The sequence below is a fragment of the Mirounga angustirostris genome, unplaced genomic scaffold (assembly GCF_029215605.1).
Source record: "Mirounga angustirostris isolate CCGP_5_RB_7025 unplaced genomic scaffold, mMirAng1.0.hap1 SCAF_16, whole genome shotgun sequence".
NCBI classification, from domain to species: domain Eukaryota; kingdom Metazoa; phylum Chordata; class Mammalia; order Carnivora; family Phocidae; genus Mirounga; species Mirounga angustirostris.
The window spans coordinates 56353336-56377207 of NW_026991724.1; the positions used below are offsets into that span (position 1 = coordinate 56353336).

General features: G+C 53.6%; 1 protein-coding gene across 2 annotated transcripts; it reads left to right on the top strand.

The window, feature by feature from the left end:
* The first annotated feature begins 3921 nt into the window (after positions 1 to 3921).
* Positions 3922 to 22284, top strand: CACNG6 (calcium voltage-gated channel auxiliary subunit gamma 6). 2 transcript variants are annotated; one of them, XM_064580172.1, is made up of 4 exons: positions 3922 to 5446; positions 12309 to 12383; positions 14025 to 14162; positions 21771 to 22284. In XM_064580172.1, exons 1-4 carry the CDS (start codon positions 5116 to 5118, stop codon positions 22007 to 22009), a joined length of 783 nt encoding a protein of 260 aa, XP_064436242.1. In that variant the 5' UTR covers positions 3922 to 5115; the 3' UTR covers positions 22010 to 22284. The 2 variants fall into 2 exon arrangements, with proteins under 2 accessions (XP_064436242.1, XP_064436243.1); XM_064580173.1 differs by lacking the exon at positions 21771 to 22284 and adding an exon at positions 19825 to 20781.
* The last annotated feature ends 1588 nt before the right edge of the window (positions 22285 to 23872 follow it).

The window sequence follows — 23872 nt, forward strand, 5'->3', positions numbered from 1 at the left end:
GTCAGAAGAGACAAGTTGGGGAGGGGGGGATTCTTTGGTGGAGGAGGGGGTAGAACTGGTTGGGGGAAGTGGATTCTAGAGTCCAAAGGCCCCGTATAGAGCAAGAAAGAGGGGGGATGGGGAGGAGTGGAGAGATGGGGGAGGGGGTAAGGATGAGGATGTAAGAGAGTGAGTGAGGGTGAGTCACAGAGACAGGGAAAGTTGAAGACACTGAGGGTGACCCAGAGGGGACAGGAAGAGGGGCAGAGTGCACAGGTCGGAGGAGGGATGTCTCAGAGACACACAAAACTACACAGAGATGGAGAGGTGGAACCACAGAGAAAGATCCAGAGATCTGCCCAGAAGCAAGCGTGGAGACTCGAAAGCAAGCACAGCAGACAGGATAGGAATGACCCACTTCTTCCGTGTTCAGGATTAGTATGCAAGAAGTATTGAGTGCCAACCCGTTCTGGACCCAGGCGAGGCCCAAGGAGTGTGGTGGGCGGATGGTCAATGTCCTGCTCTCCTGGATCCCCAGGAGAGACAAACGATAAACACTGCAGTTACTGAGAAGTGCTTTAACCCTAAGCAGGATGTGGTGACGTGATAGTGATGGGACACAGTTGACTTCAGACGAGGGGCCCCGAGGAGACCTCACTGCAGTGTTGACATCTGAACAGATACGGGACTCGTCACGAGGAGAGGGGACAGGACAAGCATTCAGGCCACCCGAGGCAGCCCAGAAGCCCCGGGAGTCACAGGTTTGGGAGGAGGCCCCGTGGCAGGCAGATTAATGGGGGTGAGCAACATTGGGGCAAGGTCAGAGTGTAGGCTGGGTGCCCATCCTGCAGTCCTGGGAAGAAATTTGCATTTTTCTACACTTCCTGTGAAACCTTTGGAGGGTTTTGAGCACAGGCATGACATATTTTTTATTTTTGACAACAACAAAATAACAGAACTGCACGGTTGTGCTGAGACTAGATTAGGAGTGAAGAGTGGAGACGAAGAGCTAGGGGCTGCTGTCCTTGTCCGGTCGAGACCGACAGTGGCCTGGACCAGAGTGGAGTCAGTGAGGATGGAGAGAAATGGAGGACCGGGTCTGGGAGTTTGGAGGCAGAGCCGACAGCAGTGGTGAGCGGAGCGTAGGTAGCAGGATGCAGGGTGAGAAGCCAGAGGGACACAAAGAGGAACTCTTAATCGGGCTTGTGCAGCACCGAGTGGTGGTGTGTTGCCTGGAAGGGGCTCCCAGAACAAGGAATTGGGATTTGGGTGGGAGGGACCAAGCGTCCTCCTTCAGACATGTCAAGTTGGAGATGCCTGCCAGAAACCCAAGTCAGGGTATCTGGTAACCCGTTGGATATGTGAGCTTCAGAGAGAAGTCATGGCTGGAAATATAAGTTTTTGGAAACGTCAGCATATAGGAGACATTGAAAGTCACAGGGCTGGACGGGGTGACCCAGAGGGAGGATGCCGACAGAGAAGTGACCTTGGCTAGAGCCTCAGGGACATCTGTGTCGGGGGAGAAGAGGATGTAGCAAAGGGAGCCACAGGGGGTGACCACAGGGTAGGCAGAGGCCAGGAGGAAGTGGCCAGCAGGGCTGAGAACTGCAGAGAGAGCCCAAGAGCCAGAGGACAGGGGTCATTTCAGGGCAATGGTAGAGACCAGAGCCCTGCTTGTGTGGAAGGAGAAAGAAAAGGGGCAAGCCGTCTTTTTAGCGTGAAAATAACAAGAGCTTTCATACCAAAGACAGTCCATACTCTTTCTGGGAAAAGAGAGCAAGGGGAGGGAAGACAGAACCACGCACTCTGAAGTCACTTAGCCCAGGTGAGATGCAGAACTGGTGGGCGACCGGGCGAGAGGGGAAGATGGAGTCAGAGGACAGGCAGGTGCTGCAGGGGGCCGTGTCTGCCAGAATGCTCTGGTTCCCCTCTGGGTCCTGTCAGGGCTGGGGAAGGAGAGAACAGGTGTCACTCATTTAAGAAGGGGTCCCAGGCCTTCCAGGAGCCTGGCTGCACAATCTCACAGCTGCTGGTAGCGAGGCCGGTTAGAACGCAGAGGGAGTCGCGCCCTGATGGGGGCACCTTCCCCTTGCGTGGGAGGACATGTCTGTGTGTCACATCTCACTTCATCCATCCGTCCATCCTTCTAAGTCACCTGATGCCCATCTCCCAAGGCCTCCTGTGTGCCCAGTCCTGGGCTGGGCGGTGTTGAGGACAAAGATGAGTTCCTCCTGTACCCTGGCCTTGCCCCAGGCTGGTGGGACAGCTGGACACACAGAGTCACATTCCAGAGCAACTTGTGTTCCAAGGCAAGGCAAGCCACACAGGGGGCTGTGCACGTCCACAGCAGGGTGGACAGACAGGGCCAGGGCGCTCCAGAGCAGCCAACCACGGACAAGGAGGTGGTGCAAGGTGGGTCCCACCTGGCCCGTCTGCACAGGGCTGAGGGAGGGGGTGAAGGGGTGAAGATCAGGCCCTGCTGCCATTCCACATGGCTGTCCCTGTCCCTGCCCCCGGGGGAGCTGAAACTGCATGGAAGGTCCCCTGGGGGCGCCCGTCTAATAAACTCGATGACGAGGACTGTGGCTCTGGTTCCAGTACCCCTGACACCCAGCCTCTCCCCGAGACCTCCCCCTGCGCCCCTGGGGAGCTGAAGACACCAGCATCAGACGAGCGCTTGCATCCGCCACGACCCAGGGGTCTGGGCTCAGTCTTCTGTCCCGGGGGTTCAGGCTCCCAGGCCCTCCTCCCTCAGACACAGGGGTTCAGGGCCCCAGCCCCCTCCTCCCTCAGACCCAGGAGTCCAGGTCCCCAGCCCCCTCCTCCCTCAGACCCAGGAATCCAGGACCCCCAGCCCTTCCTCCCTCAGACCCAGGAGTCCAGGCCCCCAGGCCCCTCCTCCCTCAGACCCAGGAGTCCAGGCCCCCAGCCCTTCCTCCCTCAGACCCAGGAGTCCAGGCCCCCAGGCCCCTCCTCCCTCAGACCCAGGAGTCCAGGCCCCCAGCCCCCTCTTCCCTCAGACCCAGGGGTTCAGGTTCCCAGCCCCCTCCTCTCTCAGACCCAGGAGTCCAGACCCCCCAGCCCTCCTCCCTCAGACCCAGGAGTCCAGACCCCCAGCTCCTCCTCCCTCAGACCCAGGAGTACAGACCCCCCCCAGCCCCCTCCTCCCTCAGACCCAGGAGTCTAGGCCCCCAGCTCTCCCCACTCAGACCCAGGAGTACAGACCCCCAGCCCTCCTCCCTGAGACCCAGGAGTCCAGGCCCCCAGCCCCCTCCTCCCTCAGACCCAAGAGTACAGACCCCCAGCCCTCCTCCCTCAGACCCAGGAGCCCAGACCCTCTAGTTCCCTCCTCCCTCAGACCCAGGAGTACAGACCCCCCCCAGCTCTCCCCACTCAGACCCAGGAGTACAGACCCCCAGCCCTCCTCCCTGAGACCCAGGAGTCCAGGACCCCAGCCCCCTATTCTCTCAGATTCAGGAGCCCAGGCCCCCAGCCCCTCCTCCTTCAGACCTAGGAGTCCAGGCCCCCAGCCTCCTCCCTCAGACCCAGGAGTCCTGAACCCCAGCGCGCCTCCTCCCTCAGACCAAGGAGTCAGGGCCCGCAGTCCCTCCTCCCTCAGACCTAGCAATTCAGGCTCCCAGCCAGGCCTGCTCCGGACCAAAAATCCAGGTGCCCTGCCCCCTGTTCTGCCACCATGGAGATGGGACCCTCGGCTCAGGCGCTTGCCCCTTAAGGAAATGAAAGTCCCCTCAGGCTCCAGCCGGGTCAGGACCCCGCCCCCAGGCCCTCCGCCCGGGGCAGCTTCCCGCCTCCCCCGCCCGCGTCCCCTTAAAATACCCGGGGTTCCTATGGCAACAGGCGCTGGGCGACAGGTGCGGGTGTTATTTACGGGTCAAGCCTGAAATAGCCCGAAAGGGCGCGGGGGTAGGCGGGTGGGGCGAGGCCGGAGTGAGCCGAGCGGCGCGTCCGGGCGGAGCGGGCGGCGGCGTGCAGGACCCGACGGCTCGGAGGCGTCGCGGAGCGGGGGCCGGCGCGGCGCGGAGGCAGGAGAGCGAGAGGGGGCCCTGCCCGGGAGACCAGGGTGGGAGGCCTGCGGGAGGCAGCTGGCCTGGAGCTGAGCCTGGAGCGGTCCCGGCCCGGCAGGCCCTGGGAGCCCGGGGGAGGAGGAGCCAAGTGATCCCGAAGGGACGCAGAGTCCCTCCCGGGTCCCAGTTGTCCTTTGAATCCTGGGGGGTTTCGTCCCTGTTTCCTGAGCCTCAGTGGGGACCACAGACCCTCCCTCTGACCCCGATAGGGACCCCAGGTCCCCCTCCTGAGCCTGGGGGCGTCCCCTAGCCCCCTTCTCTGGACCCCACTGTGTCTCTGAGCCACTAGTCCCCTCTCTCAGACCCAGGGAGACTTGCTCTGATCTCTCTTCTCTGAATGGCCTGGGAGACACCCACCCCCTTTTCCTGAAGCCAAGCCAGGACTCCACTGTCCCCTGTGTGAATGTTGGGGGTCCTACAGCCTTGCGGAGACCCAGGAGTTCTGATCTCTTCTGAACCCCAGAGGGGAACCAACCTCTCCCTCCCCAGACTCTGAGCCCAAAAGGAACCAGGAGGCATCTCCTCTGACACTCAGAGGACCTCAGCAACCCTCCCTGGGTACCCCAAGCTCTGAGCCTTAGTGGGGTGCTCAGATCCCCTCCCCCCCAGGACACCCAGTTTCCCTCTGGTGATTCACCCCAGTGGGGACCCAGAGCAGCCCCTCAGAGCCTCAGCCAGTGCTCAGTTCTCCTTCCTCTGGAGCCGTGAGGTCCCCCTCCTAGAGACCCAGCTTCTAGCTCTGGGCCTTGGGGGTCCCTTGCTTTTCTTCTGGGTCCCACCTTCCTTGCAGAGTTTTTGCGGCCTCCCCAGGCCCTCCTCGGAATTTAGAGGGTTTCCGGGGCAGGAGGCTCTATTTTTTTCTCTTCTAAGCTCCAGAGGTGACCTCGACTCCCCCACTGGAGGTTCCAGGGAAGATTCCCATCTTCCTTTCTCAGAATCCAGTGGAAACTGAGCCCCTCACCTCCTTCAGGACCCCAGGCGCTCCCCTCCCCGCTCCCCAGCTCTGCGTCCTTTGCACCTGTTCTGAGCCCCGTGGGCTGCGGCCTCTAGGATGATGATGTGGTCCAACTTTTTCATGCAAGAGGAGGACCGGCGGCGTCGGGAGGCTGTGGGCCGGCGGCTGGCTCAGGGGCAGCACCAGCTGACGCCGGAGCGGGAGGGGAAGATCAAGCTGGGGCTGCTGCTGAGCGCCGTGGGCTCCACGCTGGCCGTGCTGGCCGTGGGCACCGAGTTCTGGGTAGAGCTCAACACCTACAAGACCAATGGCAGCGCTATCTGCGATGCTGCCCACCTGGGGCTCTGGAAGATGTGCACCAAGCGACTGTGGCAGGCCGACGTGCCCGCGGGCAGAGACACCTGCGGCCCCGCAGAGCTGCCTGGAGGTGAGAGGCCACGCCCCCAGTCCCGGGATTGTACCCCAAGGTAGCGAGAGTAGTCGGGGTCAGCGGAACCCACACCCCAGAGGGAGCCTGAGCCCCAAGAAGGAAACTTGCACCCTCAGAAGCAGCCTATACCCACACCAACCTGTGCTCCTTGGAATAACCTTTGCCCCAGACGTGAACTGGGGGGAGGGGGGAGTAGGGGAGAGGGAGAAGAGAGAAAGTCTGTACTTCAGACTAGCCTGTAACTGACCTTCCTGTACCCACCCCCCCAAGCAGCCTGTCCCACTTAGATCCAGTGCCCCAAACTGCCTGTACCCCCAGACTAGGCTGTACCCTAAAACCAGCTCATACCCTTACCAGCCTACCCCCAACCAGCCTATACCCCAGACCAGCCTGTACCCCCAGACCAGCCTGTGCCCCCAGACCAGGCTGTACCCCCAGACCAGCCTGTACCCCCAGACCAGGCTGTAGCCCCAGATCAGGCTGTGCCCCCAGACCAGGCTGTACCCCACACCAGCCTGTACCCCCAGACCAGGCTGTACCCCCAGACCAGCCTGTACCCCCAGACCAGCCTGTACCCTCAGATCAGGCTGGACTCTCAGTCCACCCTGTACCCCCAGACCAGGCTGTAGACTCAGAGCAGCCTGTACCCCTAAACCAGCCTGTACCCCAGACCAGCCTGTACCCCCAGACCAGGCTGTAGCCCCAGATCAGGCTGTACCCCCAGACCAGCCTGTACCCCAGACCAGCCTGTACCCCCAGACCAGCCTGTACCCTCAGACCAGCCTGTAGTCTCAGACCAGCCTGTGCCCCCAGATCAGGCCATAGCCCCAGACCAGGCTGTACCCCCAGACCAGCCTGTACCCCCAGATCAGGCCATAGCCCCAGACCAGGCTGTACCCCCAGACCAGCCTGTACCCCCAGACCAGGCTGGACTCTCAGACCAGCCTGTGCCCCCAGACCAGGCTGTAGCCCCAGACCATCCTGTACCCCCAGACCAGCCTGTACCCTCAGATCAGGCTGGACTCTCAGACCACCCTGTACCCCCAGACAAGGCTGTAGCCCCAGACCAGCCTGTACCCCTAAACCAGCCTGTACCCCCAGACCAGGCTGTACTCTCAGACCAGCCTGTACCCCCAGACCAGCCTGTACCCCCAGACCAGCCTGTAGTCTCAGACCAGCCTGTAGCCCCCAGACCAGGCTGTACCCCCAGACCAGTCTGTACCCCCAGACCAGGCTGGACTCTCAGACCAGCCTGTGCCCCCAGACCAGGCTGTAGCCCCAGATTAGGCTGTAGCCCCCAGACCAAGCTGTAGCCCCCAGACCAGCCTGTACCCCCAGACCAATCTGTACCCCCAGACCAGCCTGTAGTCTCAGACCAGCCTGTACCCCCAGACTAGCCTGTACCCCCAGACCAGCCTGGACCCCCAGACCAGTCTGTACCCCCAGACCAGGCTGTAGCCCCAGACCAGCCTGTACCCCCAGACCAGCCTGTACCCTCAGATCAGGCTGGACTCTCAGACCACCCTGTACCCCCAGACAAGGCTGTAGCCCCAGACCAGCTTGTACCCCTAAACCAGCCTGTACCCCCAGACCAGCCTGTAGTCTCAGACCAGCCTGTACCCCCAGACCAGCCTGTACCCCCAGACCAGCCTGTAGTCTCAGACCAGCCTGTACCCCCAGACCAGCCTGGACCCCCAGACCAGTCTGTACCCCCAGGCTGTAGCCCCCAGACCAGGCTGTACACTCAGACCAGCCTGTAGCCCCAGACCAGCCTGTACCCCCAGACCCAGCCTGTAGTCTCAGACCAGCCTGTACCCCAGACCAGGCTGTACCCCCACACCAGTCTGTAGCCCCCAGACCAGCCTGTACCCCCAGACCAGTCTGTACCCCCAGACCAGGCTGTAGCCCCAGATCAGGCTGTACCCCCAGACCAGCCTGTACCCCAGACCAGCCTGTACCCCCAGACCAGCCTGTACCCTCAGACCAGCCTGTACCCCCAGACCAGCCTGTACCCTCAGATCAGGCTGGACTCTCAGTCCACCCTGTACCCCCAGACCAGGCTGTAGACTCAGAGCAGCCTGTACCCCTAAACCAGCCTGTACCCCAGACCAGCCTGTACCCCCAGACCAGGCTGTAGCCCCAGATCAGGCTGTACCCCCAGACCAGCCTGTACCCCAGACCAGCCTGTACCCCCAGACCAGCCTGTACCCTCAGACCAGCCTGTAGTCTCAGACCAGCCTGTGCCCCCAGATCAGGCCATAGCCCCAGACCAGGCTGTACCCCCAGACCAGCCTGTACCCCCAGATCAGGCCATAGCCCCAGACCAGGCTGTACCCCCAGACCAGCCTGTACCCCCAGACCAGGCTGGACTCTCAGACCAGCCTGTGCCCCCAGACCAGGCTGTAGCCCCAGACCATCCTGTACCCCCAGACCAGCCTGTACCCTCAGATCAGGCTGGACTCTCAGACCACCCTGTACCCCCAGACAAGGCTGTAGCCCCAGACCAGCCTGTACCCCTAAACCAGCCTGTACCCCCAGACCAGGCTGTACTCTCAGACCAGCCTGTACCCCCAGACCAGCCTGTACCCCCAGACCAGCCTGTAGTCTCAGACCAGCCTGTAGCCCCCAGACCAGGCTGTACCCCCAGACCAGTCTGTACCCCCAGACCAGGCTGGACTCTCAGACCAGCCTGTGCCCCCAGACCAGGCTGTAGCCCCAGATTAGGCTGTAGCCCCCAGACCAAGCTGTAGCCCCCAGACCAGCCTGTACCCCCAGACCAATCTGTACCCCCAGACCAGCCTGTAGTCTCAGACCAGCCTGTACCCCCAGACTAGCCTGTACCCCCAGACCAGCCTGGACCCCCAGACCAGTCTGTACCCCCAGACCAGGCTGTAGCCCCAGACCAGCCTGTACCCCCAGACCAGCCTGTACCCTCAGATCAGGCTGGACTCTCAGACCACCCTGTACCCCCAGACAAGGCTGTAGCCCCAGACCAGCCTGTACCCCTAAACCAGCCTGTACCCCCAGACCAGCCTGTAGTCTCAGACCAGCCTGTACCCCCAGACCAGCCTGTACCCCCAGACCAGCCTGTAGTCTCAGACCAGCCTGTACCCCCAGACCAGCCTGGACCCCCAGACCAGTCTGTACCCCCAGGCTGTAGCCCCCAGACCAGGCTGTACACTCAGACCAGCCTGTAGCCCCAGACCAGCCTGTACCCCCAGACCCAGCCTGTAGTCTCAGACCAGCCTGTACCCCAGACCAGGCTGTACCCCCACACCAGTCTGTAGCCCCCAGACCAGCCTGTACCCCCAGACCAGTCTGTACCCCCAGACCAGGCTGTAGCCCCAGATCAGGCTGTACCCCCAGACCAGCCTGTACCCCAGACCAGCCTGTACCCCCAGACCAGCCTGTACCCTCAGACCAGCCTGTAGTCTCAGACCAGCCTGTGCCCCCAGATCAGGCCGTAGCCCCAGACCAGCCTGGACCCCCAGACCGCAGCATGTGATCACAGACATTTCTGTGTCTCCAGAGCAGCCTGTACCCCAGACAGAGCCCGTGTTCCCTAGAGGGATCTTGTACCTCTGCCTGCACCTGTGTCCTGAGACCTAGCCTGTTCTCCACACACAGCTGGTAACCTCAAAGAGCCTGCATTCCCCAGAAGCACCCGCACTTACTGAGACAACCTGTGCCCCTGGAGAGAGAGTCTGAGTGCCTGGGGTCCGCTTGCGTTCCCCACGCTGGGGACAGGCCACGCTCCCATCCTGCAGGCCCTGGGAGACAGACCATTTTGACGCCAGCCCCAACATGGAATTAGTGCCCGTTCCCCACTGATTCCACCAAGCACAGCTCTCGCCAACCCCCCCCCCCAGCGTCCCAGCGGAGACCTTGTGCCTCCGGGAAACGTGCTTCTTCATTTCCTGTGCCCCACAGCCCTCACTGTTCCACAGAACGGCCTTTCACCCCTGGCGACGCCAGAGAGCTATCCCATAGCTCGCACTCGCCCTGACAGGACATGCCATGCCCTTCACGTATAGCAGTGGGACATCCTATACCCCTTGGGAGCAGGAACGGGCTCTGGCTCCATATCTGACAACCCTCACAGTCCATCTGGGATGACACAGGCTTGATCATCCACATGAGATCTGCAAGACTCTACTCTCCCGTAACCGATGTCCCATAACCTCAGTGCCCCTCAAAGAAGATCATTTACGCCTCTGGGCTCCAGATGGGATTTCCCTCCTCACTTACCTAGATATGGTATCTTACATCCATAGGATCCCAGATAGGACGTCCCAAATCCTTGATAGCAAAGTGGGATGCCCAGCACTCCTTGGTGTGTGAGTTTCCCACCCACTCAGAGTCTGGATTAAACACTTCACCTCTGCAGATGGGCTAGGTTTTTTTGCCCCTTAGAGTCTCAAGCGGGAAGTTCCCAAACTTCTGCAGAATGGGATGCCCTGGTAATCATATGCTTGTGTAATATGCTTAGATGCTTATGTGGTACCCATGCTCTGTTCGAAGTACTTCACATGCATGAACTCATTAATCCTTGTATCCTCATAGCAACCTTCCAAATAGTTATTATCATCCCCATTTTACAGAAGTTAGAAATGAGGAGTGAGGAAGGTTAAGTGGCTTAATCTATGCACCCAGGCTAGTCATATGGGATTTGAACGCTGGTTGTCTCTGTTTTTAACAACTACACTATATGGCATCTCACTAGCCCACAAAGATGTCCCAAAGGTCCTCGTTGTCCTGGAGGGAATGTCCCCTGCCCCAACCTCACTGCATAAGGCAGGATTCCTCACATCCCTTGATGCCCCACTATTGGTCAGAAAGGACTTCAACCTCCTCACAGGACCGTCTCCATCATCCCCCAGTCCTGACCCTCCAGAAGCTCACAACTTCCATTATCTCCGAAACATCCCACACATTGCCCTACCCATCAAAGGATATCCCATATTTCCCTGGGCTGCACAGGGAGAGGGTGTGTGTGACCCATCCTACTCTTTTCCAAATGGGATATGCCATCTGGAGTCAGAGACGAGATGTCCTCAAGCATTAGTAGCCCAAACAGGAGGCCAGACACCCCACACTCTCTCAGAAAGATGTACCACACCTTACTCTCTAGATGGGACTTCACATTTCCCTCATGATGAAGACCATGTGTCCCCCACTGACTGCTACAAATAGCATCCTCACCCTTTGCTCTGCTGCATGAAGCATCCTTTACTTCTTGCTGCTGCAGGATTGCTGTTGCTGTGGGGTAAGGACTCCCCTCCCACTGCTCCTGATGGGACCCCTCCTGCCCCTCTCCTTCCCCCACCCTCAGCTGACTCAGCAGTTTAGTTCTTGTCTCTGCACATCCTCCTTCAATTTGGAAAGTTCCTTTCTCCTTCTCCATACCAGCTGGCCCCTCTCCCACTTCTTGTACCCCTCTTGCTGTCTACCTCTCTTCCCCCTTCCCATGCCTCAGTTTCCCCATCTGTAGAATGAGATCATGGGGCCAGGTGAATTCTGTGGGAAGTGCTGGCTTTGAAATGCAGTTTGGAAAGCACCCTCCCCCCCCCCCCCCCCCGCCTTTTTAAAGTTTAGGTTTCCTTGGACCTCAAGTACACAAAGTTGGATGAATCTGACTCTTCTTTGGCTTATATCACAATTGTCACCGGCCTTCCCAAGATCCTTCTCGGGCTTTATTTTACATGATATTCTCCCGGTTCCTTTCTAACTCAGCTCTTTAATGTGTTTGAGATGCATCCACGAATATATATGTTAACTTGGAAATATGTAGCGTTCTTTTACACCTGTCTGTGTTTTAATTTACATAAATGATACCATGCTGTGGATTTTTTCCTGTTTATGATTTTTTTTTCTTAACACTTGCTCAGATTTCCCCATATTTCTTTGTTATTCTAGTTCACGGCTACTATGTGCTGTGGAGATTTGCACAAGAGGGCATCCCTCACATTTACTTGATCCCCTAGAGATGGATACTTGGGTTGATTCTGACTCCCTGTTATTACAAACATTGTTGCAGAGAACATCCACATATATGTTCCTGCTTGTAGTTTTTGTCTGGATACATACCCAGAGATGAAATTGTTGGGTTATAGGGTATAAATGTACTTCACTTCATAAAGTATGTCAGAGTGCTTTCCAAAAAAGACTAGTTTATACTCCCAGCTGTTTCCTCTTATCTTTCCAGTGTTTGATATTATCCTTTTAATATTTGCCAATCTAATTGATCTAAAGTGGCATTCCCCTGCTGATTTAAGTTGCATTTCTGTGATCCCTGGTGAGGTGGAGCATCTTTTCATATACTTGTGAGTCATTCAGACTTCTTCTGTGAATTGACTATTCCTGTCCTTTGCCCATTTTTCAATTGCTTTCCCTCTCATTTCTTGCTGGCCTGCAGGAGTTCTTTGTGTGTTCTAGCTAGGAATTCTCTCTGAGATGAGAATCTTTTCCGAGTCTGTTAGCCTTCTGTTCCCTGTATCTTGGTTGAATAAAGCGTTCATTGTTTCTAATCCCACTTGACCCTCAGCAAACCCATATGATGGAGCCAGGAACAAGACTATTATCTCATTTTATAGAGAAAGATTCAGAGGCCCCAGAGAGGTCAATAACCCTTATAAGGCCACAGATTTGGATCTCAGAGCTCCAGAATGGAATTCCAGCTCCTGTATAGCTGGGTGACAGCAGGTGGTTTTTGCTACTCTGAACATCATTTGTCTCCTGAGTATGTCAGGGATGTGGATGTCCTGTTTTTAGGCAGCTGTGAGCGATGTTAAATGTCCAGTCCTGAGCTTACCCTGGCAACTTCCATGTCATCACCTCTTTCTCTCTCCTGCTCCCACAGAAGCAAACTGTACCTATTTTAAATTCTTTACTACGGGGGAGAATGCACGCATCTTCCAGAGAACTACAAAGAAAGGTGAGAACTGTACCCCACGCGGTGTGGTGGTGGGGACGGCGGGGGTGGGGGGGAGGTTATGCTGACCATGCCAGAGGAGTTCTTGATAGCATTGTCTTCTTCTCTGCTTTGCCCTGGGGAGGTCCCATCTTTGGGGACAGGCGGTTCTCCCGAGCCTCATGCCTGATGCTTCTGCCCCAGCTCTGCCTTTGCCACGTGCTGTGTGGCTTTGGGCAAGTCACAGCCCCTTTCCGAGAACAGTACTTTAACATCTTAAAGATGCGCATCTGCCATGTGCTAAGCACAGCCCCGAGTATTTCATTTGGATGTATTTCTTTCGGTCCCTTGCATGACCCTGTGGAGCAGCGGCTTTATCTTCATCTTCCAGATGAGAAAATGGAAGCCCAGAAATGGTTACATTTACTTTTCCTGGGAAGTGGCAGAGGCAGAGTTCAAACCCAAATAATCCTGACTCTAAAGCGATGCTCTCCTATAGAACCTTCTGTGAAATGGAAATGCTGTTGATCTCTGCTGACCAATATGGTAGCCACTGGCCCCATGTGGCTGCTGAGCACTTGGAATGTGGCTAGTGTTTTTTTTTTTTTTTTAAGATTTTATTTATTTATTTGACACAGAGAGAGAGCATGAGCAAGGGGGAGGAGCAAGGGGAGAGGGAGAAGCATGTTCCCCACTGAGCAGGGAGCCCGATGCGGAACTCGATCTCGGGACCCTGGGATCATGACCTGAGCAGAAGGCAGACGCTTAACTGACTGAGCCACCCAGGCACTCCTAAATTTTGTTTTAAGTTAAATCCATTTAAAATTAAAAGACCACACGTAGCTCGTGGCAACCATACTGAACAATGGGACTCTTAGGACTTTCCCCTTTCTGCTATAACCACAGCCTCTCCATCACCCCTGTATCTCAGTATCCCTCCCCACCAGTAAAGGGATTGTGATCGTGTCATGACTCTTATCTGGTCTTTGCAAGGATTTAATGAGACGATGCCGCTAAAACAGACAATGTGGTGCCCGGTACATAGTAAACTGGTCTCCCTCCTTTCTCTCTTGTCTTTGTGCTCAGTGAGCCCGGTCCGGGAGAGTAAATAATCACAGTGCGCATGTTCGGCACACCTGCTGTGTGCCCAGGCGCTGCACTGGGCACTTTACATAAGCAATTTCTAATTCTCACTGCAGCCCAATCGAATAGGGATTTCAATCCTGATTTTCTAGAGAAGGAAACCGAGGCTCAGAGAGGTTTGGTGACTTCACCAAAATCCTCCAGGGGGGAAGTGGCTGGGGAGAATTCAGACTTGGGCCGTTCCACTGTAACATACCGCCTTCTCTGTTGTCACCCACACGCCCACTGCCTCAGCTGCTTCACCTGTAAGCAAACAGGGACCGGATCCTAAGTAACGATGGGCAGTTCCCATTCCCTTCTAATCCTGGCAGTGTCTCCTCTTTGCTCTGTGGCCTCAGGCAAATCGCTGACCCTCTGTGAGTCTTAGTTCCTTTAACAGTGTAAGCAAAATATTGGACTGGATGATCTACCTGAAAATTCTTGTCTAGTTCTGCATCTTCCATCTTCCTGGTTCTGGGTCCCTACAGGGGAGTTCTTCCTACTTCCCACGTCCTCTGCTTCTTCCCTTTCCTCTCCTTGCAGAGGTAAATCTGGCAGCTGCAGTGATAGCAGTGCTAGGCCTGGCAGTCATGGCCTTGGGGTGCCTCTGTATCATCATGGTGCTCAGCAAAGGTGCAGACTTCCTACTCCGAGTTGGGGCCGTCTGCTTTGGCCTCTCAGGTGAGGGTTGGGAGCCTGGAGACTGAGGGAATTGCATGCTGGGAGGTTGGATCTCCGGGCGCTGTTGCATGCTGGGAGGTTGGATCTCCGGGCGCTGTTGCATGCTGGGCGGTTGGATCTCCGGGCGCTGTTGCATGCTGGGCGGTTGGATCTCCGGGCGCTGTTGCATGCTGGGCGGTTGGATCTCCGGGCGCTGTTGCATGCTGGGCGGTTGGATCTCCGGGCGCTGTTGCATGCTGGGAGGTTGGATCTCCGGGCGCTGTTGCATGCTGGGCGGTTGGATCTCCGGGCGCTGTTGCATGCTGGGCGGTTGGATCTCCGGGCGCTGTTGCATGCTGGGAGGTTGGATCTCCGGGCGCTGTTGCATGCTGGGAGGTTGGATCTCCGGGCGCTGTTGCATGCTGGGAAGTAGGGTGTCCAAGCACTGTTGCATGCTGGGAGTTGAGGGAAACCCATGGGCTATAGTGGGCTCAAAAATGGGAGAATTCCAAGCTATGCTGTTGCCTAGAGATTAAAGGGGTCTCCAAACGCTATTTTAAATTTGGACCAATGGTCTCCAATGATTGTTGCATGCTGGGTTGTATGCTGGTGATGGGAGGAAGCTCAAGGGCTATAGAGGTCTCACACATAGGAGAATTCTGAGCCCTGTTGTTCGTTGGGTACTGCGGGGCGAGGGGGGTGGTGCGTCTCCAGTTTCAGCGTGGAGCCTTTAAGCACTGTTGCATGCTGGGAAGTTGGAGGACATCTCTGATCACTGTTGCATTCTGGGAAGCACAAGGGCTTAGTAGGCTCAAATGTGGGAGTTCTAAGCCTTATTATTAGCTGGAATTGGAAGGTGTCCAAACACTCTTTTAGATTTGGAACTGGGGTCTTTAAGGACTGTTGCATTCTTGGAGTTGATAGTACAGAAAAATGCTGCATCTTGTTAATGTAGTCCTCATTGGATCAAATGTTTTCTAAGGTGGATAGAAAGGTCATTAATTATATAAGCTTCATTTATTTATCCTTTGTGTATTTACTGAGCACCTGTTATGTTCCATGCGCTGTGCTAAGGGCTGGAGATATAAGACTAACAACAAGACAGATAGTATCTTCCCCTCACAGAGCCTAGATTCTGACAGAATTACACAGTAACCAGGGGTGCCTGGGTGGCTCAGTCCGTTAAGCGTCTGCCTTCAGCTCAGGGCATGATCCCAGGGTCCTGGGATCGAGCCCCGCATCGGGCTCCCTGCTCCCCGGAGAGCCTGTTTCTCCCTCTCCCTCTGCTGCTCCCCCTGCTTGTGCTCCCTCACTCTGTCAAATAAATAAATAAAATATATAAAAAGAATTAGACAGTAACCAGTATTTACACGTAGGCTAATTCAACCATAATTGTGATGAGAATTATGATGAAGCATGTTAGGGGTATGCATTGCAGCGAGGGTGGGTCAGAGGAACTCAGAGAAGGTGATATTTAAGCGGGTAATTGAAGGATGAACAGGAATCATCCAGAGGGTGGTGGTGGCAATATTGGTGATGTTTGTGGTCGTGGTGATGGGGACAATGATGGTGGTGACAGTGACGATGTTGGCAATGTTGGCGGTGTTGGTGGTGATGGTGGTGATGATGGTGATGGTGGAATAGCATCTGCAGAGGCTGTAGAAGACTTAACAAGCTTGAGGAACAGAATGAAGATCAGAGCATAAAGCAGGCCAAATCTTGCACAAATGTACATGGTAACCCTAACTAACAAGTGAGGTAGAGCCTGGTGCAGGATAAAAGAGACACAATGAGTCTTCAAGAGCATGGGCATATGAATGGAAAATAATAAGGACCAATTCTTATTGTTTTGTTGCCTTAGATATCTTCCTAAATAAGGGGGGGAAATCAGTCATCTTCTTTCCTTTCTTTCATTAATTCATGTGTTCATTTTATGCATTGGTACACACACAGACACATTGTACACAACACGTTTGTACATGTATGTAGGTGTAATATAAGAGTGTACAAGACAGAAAGGTGCTTTTCCTTATGGAGATTATCATCTGGTTAAGGACACAGAAATATCACAGATCATCCCACAATTATAAACTTCTAGGTGCTATAAAGGAAAAGGAAAAGTAGAATCCTATGAGAGTGCATAATAAGAGCACTTGATTTGAAGCAGAGAGTTAGAGAGGGAGTTCATGAGTAACCAAGCTAGACAGAGTTCAGTGAATTTAAGATCTTGAAAGAAAGCCAGTGTGGCTGGAGCATGGAGAGTGAGGAGGATACTGGTATAAAAGATGGGCCAGTAAATCAACAGGGAATCAAAAGATCTGGGTTGGAATCCCAACTTCTGAAGACATGTGATCTTGGGCAGATTTTTTTTTTTTTTAAATCTCTGAGCTCAGGTATTTTTATATCCCTGAACTCACTCATCCAAGTAACCATTTGTTAAACATCCATCCCATTAATCCATCTGTCCATCCCATCCATCCATCCACCCATTAATTAATTCCCTCCCACTCTCTTCTCCCTTTTCCATTCTCCTTTCCTTTCTCCCTCTCTCCCTCCATCTATTTTTCCATCTGTTCATCCATCCAGTTATTCAACAAGTATTTTTTTTATATTTAGTAAGTGCCAGATGCTGTGCTAGGTACCACTGGGGATAGAAAGATGAATAAGATTAAGATGATCCCTGTTCTTGTGTAATTTATGGCATGGTAGGAATTTGGTGCTACTGTTATTACTGAACTCATACCTGGGTTATTCCTGGGGGTGCCATGAAGGTGTGGATATAAAAGTGTTTTATGGAAATCTCAGGCATGAAATTTTTCTGTGCAAATTGTACATCCAAATGAAAGTGAGGGGGTGGATTTGCTGCTGTAAGTACTTTGGTTATATTGGGTATCAGGGACTGGGCAGATTGTGTTTTTAAGTTCTCCTTAGATAAAGGGACATATTTGGGTTACACTGTTTCTCTCCATAAAATAAATACGTCAGGTGTTTGTTCATGTTTTAGAGATCTGAGACAGACAAGGTTCCTGCCCTCATGGATTTATAGTTTACTGAGAGAGATAGAAATTGGCCAGACAGACAGTACTAATATAAATTAATATATGTTAATAATTCCAGCTGTGGGGATGCCTGGGTGGCTCAGCCAGTTAAGCATCTGCCTTCGGCTCAGGTTGTGATCCCAGGGTCCTGGGATCGAGTCCCACATCAGGTTCCTTGCTCAGCGGGAAGCCTGCTTCTCCCTCTGCCTGCAGCTCCCCCTGCTTGTGCTCTCTCTCTGACAAATAAATAAATCTTTAAAAAAATAATTCCAGGGCGCCTGGGTGGCTCAGATGGTTAAGCGTCTGCCTTCGGCTCAGGTCATGATCCCAGGGTCCTGGGATCGAGTCCCACATCGGGCTCTGTGCTCCTTGGGAGCCTGCTTCTCCCTCTGCCTCTCTCTCTCTCTCTGTCTCTCATGAATAAATAAATAAATAAAAATAATTCCAGCTATGATAAATGCTATAAATGAAAAAAGTAAGAGGAAAATGTATCATAGGGAAATCTGATGTTGACTTAAGTGGCAGTGCTCAGGGAAGGCTTCTCAGAAGAAGTGTAATGTAAGTAGGGATGCATACAGATCTCCAGGCTTGAAAGAATTTGGTGCATCTAAAGGCTGAAAGAAGTCCTACTCTCTACTATTATAGGGTGGGAAGAGCAGCTGAAAGGAGGCCGAAGAAGTAGGCAGGGGCCAGATCACATGGGCCCTTCTAGATCATACAAGGGATGTCAGGCTTGATCTTTGAGGAGGTACAGTGATGTGCCTAACAGAATAGTCAACGGAGTAGATCTGGCTGCGCTCAAACCCAAGCTCCACTTCTCCAGGCTTTAATGTTCTCTTCTGTAAAATGGGGATGATAATAATATGTACCTCATTAGGTCTAGTGGGAAGAGATGAGACATAAGAGCATCTGGTTGGATTCTTGGCACAAAGCTAGTGTGTCAAGGCTAGGGGTCCGCAGACTGCAGCCCATGGCCAAATCCTACCTCTTTGCTTTGGGGTTAGTCATATTTTTTAACCATTTCCTGCCTGGTTCAAAAGCCAGTAAATGAACAATAAATTACTACCACTAGAATAACATGGCTCCAGGGTCTTATGTGGCCTGGCTCCTGGCTACGTGGGACTTCATCTCTTACCACTTGCTCCCTCCATTCTGGCCACGTTGGCTTCTCCACTGTTCCTCAGATACTCCACATTCATTTCCTCCTCAGAGCATTTTGCGCTGCTGTCCCCTCAGCCTGGAATGTTCTCCCACTAGATCATCCTATGTCTCGTTTCTTCATATCATTTAAGTTTCTGATCAAATATTACCTCCTCAGAGAGACCACTGTTGACCACCTTGTCTAGAGTAGGCCCATTACCTGCTGTGTCCCTACCTTGCCTTTTTTCCCCCTATAGAATCGATCACTACCAGGAATTATATATTTATGTATGTATTCATTTGCTTGGGCTGCCATAACAAAGTACCATAGATTGGGAGTGGGGAAGGGGCTTAAAGAACATAAATGTATTTTCTCACAGTTCTAGAGGCTGGAAGTCAGAGATCCAGGTGTAGGCGGGGCTGGTTTCCTCTGAGGCCTCTCTCCTTGGCTTGTAGATGGCCGTCTTCTTCCTGTGTCCTCACGAGGTCGTTACTCTGTGTGTCTGTGTCCTGACCACCTCTTCTTGTAAGGACACCAGCAGTATTGCCCTCCATATTGGATTAGGGCCCTATTGGCCTCATTTACATTTAATTATTGCTTTAAAGACCCTATCTTCAAATATAGTCACATTCTGAGAAAGTACAGGGTCAGGATGCTAACACATGAACTTTTGGGGCCATGATTCAGCCTACAGCAATACATTTACCTGATTATTGTCCAATTCTCCCTCTGGGATGGGAGTCCAGGAGGACAGGGCCTTTGTTAGTCTTGGTTTTTTTTGTTAAAGATTTTATTTATTTATTTGAGAGAGAGAGAATGAGAGAGAGAGAACACATGAGAGGGGATAGGGTCAGAGGACGAAGCAGACTCCCTGCCGAGCAGGGAGCCCGATGCGGGACTCGATCCTGGGACTCCAGGATCATGACCTGAGCCGAAGGCAGTCGCTTAACCAACTGAGCCACCCAGGCGCCCATAGTCTTGTTTATATATTTTACAATGAGAGCTCAGTTAAGATCTGTTGAATGAATGAAAGATGCGTGTAGCAAAAGAAGAAAGGGGACTGGAGAGCGTCTCCTCCAGTGCCCTAAGCTGAGCTGCGTGGGGCCCCAGAGGCGAGCCAGTGACCCACAGGACACAGATTCCTGGCTGCATTCTCCAGGCCCCTGATTAAAAACTTCACAGGGAAGCAGAGTGCCGGGAGGAAGGAGGGTCTGGGACTGAGGTTGGGGCCAGACTCCAGAGTCTGAGAGAGGAGACAGTTGGGACCCATGACTCATGGATGACCATCAGATGGTCCTACATGATCTGACCCCTGCCGGCCTCTCTACTTCCATCACCTGCCACTCTCCCCTCCCCACTCTCTTTGCTCCAACCATACCGACCTTCTTTCTTTCCCCCAAACACACTGTATTCATTCTACCATAGGACCTTTGCAGCGGCTGTTCCCTCTCTGAAACAGCCATCGCTTAGTTTGGTGCATGACTGGCTTCTTTTCATTCTCCAGGTCTTACTCAAATGGCTTTTCCTGGTGACATCATCTTAAAGTCCCTGCTCTACCTTGGATGTCACTCCCCTTCCCATCACGCTGTTTTTATCTCCTTTCCGGGCACACATCACTCTCTGAAATAATCTTGTCTTCTCATGTGTTTACTTTGGAAGCTACAACCTGGCAGCCCACAGCTAACAATGACCCGTAAGTGTACTTTGACGGACAGTGCATAAAGATTTCTCTGAGCAAATATTTAAAGGTGTTGGGCAAATTTCCATAAAAATAGTCATCATTTTAAAAATTCCAGCTATCCTTGAAAAATCAGAAGGTCTGGCAATTGAAGTCCCCATTTCTGAAGGGTTGCAGTTGGCCAAAGCTGAGTTTTGGCTACTCTCTGTCATATTTCCCACCACACTCACCTGCCTCGTTGATTTATGCTTTCTCTCGTCGCCTCCTGCAGGCATCTGAGGTTTGCAAGCCTTGGTTTATTTTCTCACCACCTCTCTTGTCCAAGTAGAATATAAGCTCCATGAGGTTAGGGTCTTTGTCTGTCTTGTTCTTTCTTCTTTTCTTGCCATTGTTGTTTTTAATCAAACTGCATTGCAACTTGACTGCCTTTCTTTTCATTTTATGATCCCTCATCTTTATTGGGGTATGATTAATGGGCTTTACTGGGGTATGATTGATGAATGGAAATTGTAGATCTTTAAGGTGTACAACTTGATGTGTTGATATACATGCATGTTGTGAATTGATCACCACAGTCAGCCTAGTTCACGCTATCCATCACCCCACATGGCTACCTTTGTGTATGTGGTGGGAACTCTGAGGATCTAGTCTCCTAGCAGATTTCGAGTGTATGATTGTGTTGCTAACTATAGTCACCCAGCTGTACATCAGATCCCCACAACTCATTTGCCTTGCATAGTTGAATTCTGTGCCCTTTGCCCCACATCTCCCCATATTCCCTCCCCCCAGCCTTTGGCAACCATGTTCTACTCTGTGCTTTTATGAGTTGGACTGTTTCAGATTCCATCATCACTCTTTCCAAAAGCCTTGATGGAGTTTTTTGTTGTTGTTGTTTGGTTTTGTTTGTTTGTTTGTTTATTTTGAAACAAACAAAGCTCTACATCCAATGTGGGGCTTGAAATCACCCCCCCCCGCCCCCGCCCCCGAGATCAAGAGTTGCATGCTCTACCAACTGAGCCAGCCAGGCACCCCTTTTATTTTTTTTAATATTTTTTTTTTTATGGAATCTTCATTTGATTTTTGCTATTCTTGATTCCAGGATTTGCTTTTTCCGTTTATTTATATATTTATGTATGTATGTATTTGAAGGAGGGGGAGGGGCAGAGCGAAAGAGAGAATCCTAAGCACGCTCCTTGTCTAGTGTGGAGCCCAGCGTGGGGCTCGATCCACAACCCTGAAATCATGACCTGAGCTTAAAACAAGCCGGACGCTTAACCGACTGAGCCACCCGGGCGCCCCTGCTTTTTCTCTTTTTTAAGCCTATAAAATGCACATAACACAAAATTGACCATTTCAACCATTTTTGTTTTCGGTTCTGTGGCGTTAAGTAGGCTCACACTGTGGTGCAGCCAGCCCCGTCATCCATCTCCACCACTTCTTCACTTTCGTGTTTCCCCAGCTGAAACTCTGTCCCTGTGAAGCAGTAGCCCCCATTCCCCTGGCCCTCAGCCCCGGCGGCCACCATTCTGTCCCTCTGTCCTTCTGTCCCTACCAGCTTGTGTTGTGTTCCTTCTTTATCTCCAGCTTCCCGAACTGTGCGTGCTGTGTAGTAGGTGTTTGGTAAAGAGCTGTTGGATGAATGGGGTGGGGCGGTGCTGAGGGTCCCCCAGGTTGCTGTTTGAGCGAGCACGAGTGGGGTGTGTTAGGGAAATGCTCAGACCCGGGCCCGGGTCCCCCAGGGCCTGAGCACCGTGCCTGTCCTCCCCCTACAGGCCTGCTGCTCCTGGTCAGCCTGGAGGTGTTCCGGCATTCCGTGCAAGCCCTCCTGCAGAGAGTCAGCCCTGAGCCTCCCCCGGCCCCCGCCCTGACCTATGAATACTCCTGGTCCCTGGGCTGTGGCGTGGGGGCCAGCCTGGTCCTGCTGCTGGGGGGCGGCTGCTTTCTCCTGCTCACCTTGCCTCCCTGGCCCTGGGGCTCACTCTGCCCCAAGCAGGGGCACAGGGCCGCCTAGAGCCACCACTCTGCCTTCTGCAAGCTCCTTCTAAACCTTTCCTTTTCTCCATTTTCTCCCCCAAAATCTGCCCCCCACGCCGTCCTGGAGAAACTGTGGGCACACATGGTTTGCACAAACCTGCCTCGTCTTTTCCCTCTGTGAATATGTTCTTTTCTGTGGCTGAATTGGGATGCTTGGGGGTAGGATGGGGAGAGGCTTTTTGCAAACGAGCGTCCCCAGGGAAGGCTGGGGGCGACCTGATGGGGTGACTAGGGAGTGGGGTGGGGGGATGAGGTCAGGGGGTCTTGGGAGGAGGGAGTTGGACCGATTCATTTCCCAGATCTGGATGTGTTCACCTGTGGGAGAGACTTCTTCCAACTCAGTTGAACCTTGGGGAAACGGGAGGGGGTGGGGAAATCTTTGGGTCTGACCTTGCTATGGTCAGCTTGGGATTAAAAGTTTGGAAATTTAACAGCTTTTATTTGGAGTCTGTCTGGGTGTGATTGTGCGTCCCGGGGTAGAGAAAAGTGACCCCCTCGTGCTTTCCAGAAACCTGTGGCATGCTTCTTGGCAGCCCCAGAGTCACATGTCAAGAAACCCACAGAGAGTGACAGGAAAATGCAGCAATTTAGGACACAAACACTGTGGGTTGAACTGCATCCCTCCCAAATGTCTGTGTTGGGGTCCTAATCCCCAGGACCTCAGCATGAGGCCTGATCTGCAGAGAGGGTCTGTACAGACGTGATTAAGCCCTATTCCAGTGACTGGTGTCCTCATACGGAGGGGAGATTAGGACGCAGACAGGCCCGAGGGAAGAGACAGGGAGAAGGCGGCCAGTCACCTGTGAGCCCAGGAGAGAGACTCCAGCGCAGATTCTCCCTCGCGGTCCCTGGTCCTTGGAAGCCCTGAGACACACTGACCTCGGGCTTCCTGCCTCCAGAACCGGGACAGTGCAGTCTGTGGTGCTCTGTTAGGGTGGCCCCAGCAGACTAGCATGGAGTCCAGGACCTGGGAACGGGTGCTAAAGATGAGCACATGGCTCTGGGACAGGGGGCCTAGGAGAGGCTGGGGACTGCTGAGGTGCATGATGGAAGAGCCTCCATGGCCCCCAGGAGACTGCGGGAGGGGATGTGCGTGCGGGAGAGCTGTCTCCTCAGGGAATGCAGTGATCATGTGAACAGAATGCTGGTAGGAACTAGAACAGCTGCTGCGGAAACCAAGGGGAAGGAAGGCCCGGGTCAAGGGTTCCCGTCCCTCGGGCCAAAGGGCCGGCCTTGCACCTTGTGAAGACCAGGTATGTATTTCAACCCAAAAATCACAACTCGAGTACATTCTTCAGTTACACAGAATAGCCGAAGCCGATCTGTTATTTCTCAATTTCTCAACATTTAAAGATACTTAAGGTAGGGATGCCTGGCTGCTCAGTGGGTAGAGCATGCAACTCTTGGTCTCTGGGTCACGAGTCCAAGAGCCCCACATTGGGCATAGAGATTAAAAATTAAAATCTTAAAATCTTTGGGCACCTGGGTGGCTGAGTTGGTTAAGCGACTGCCTTCGGCTCAGGTCATGATCCTGGAGTCCCTGGATCGAGTCCCGCATCGGGCTCCCTGCTCGGCAGGGAGTCTGCTTCTCCCTCTGACCCTCCCCCCTCTCATTCTCTCTGTCAAATAAATAAATAAAATCTTTAAAAAAAAAAAATCTTAAAATCTTTTTTTTTTAAAGATCTTATTTATTTATTTGAGAGAGAGAGAGAGAGAGCACAAGTCAGGGTGGGGGGGAGGGCAGAGGGAGAGGGAGAAGCAGTCTGTGGGGCTCCATTCCAGGACTCTGGGATCATGACCTGAGCGGAAGGCAGGCGCTTAACCGACTGAACCACCCAGG

Coding starts and splice junctions, on each gene's coding strand:
- CACNG6 (XM_064580172.1), top strand. CDS start 5,116: ATGATGATGTGGTCCAACTTTTTCATGCAAGAGGAGGACCGGCGGCGT. Junction 5,447..12,308: donor CCCCGCAGAGCTGCCTGGAG/GTGAGAGGCCAC, acceptor CTGCTCCCACAG/AAGCAAACTGTACCTATTTT. Junction 14,163..21,770: donor CGTCTGCTTTGGCCTCTCAG/GTGAGGGTTGGG, acceptor CTCCCCCTACAG/GCCTGCTGCTCCTGGTCAGC.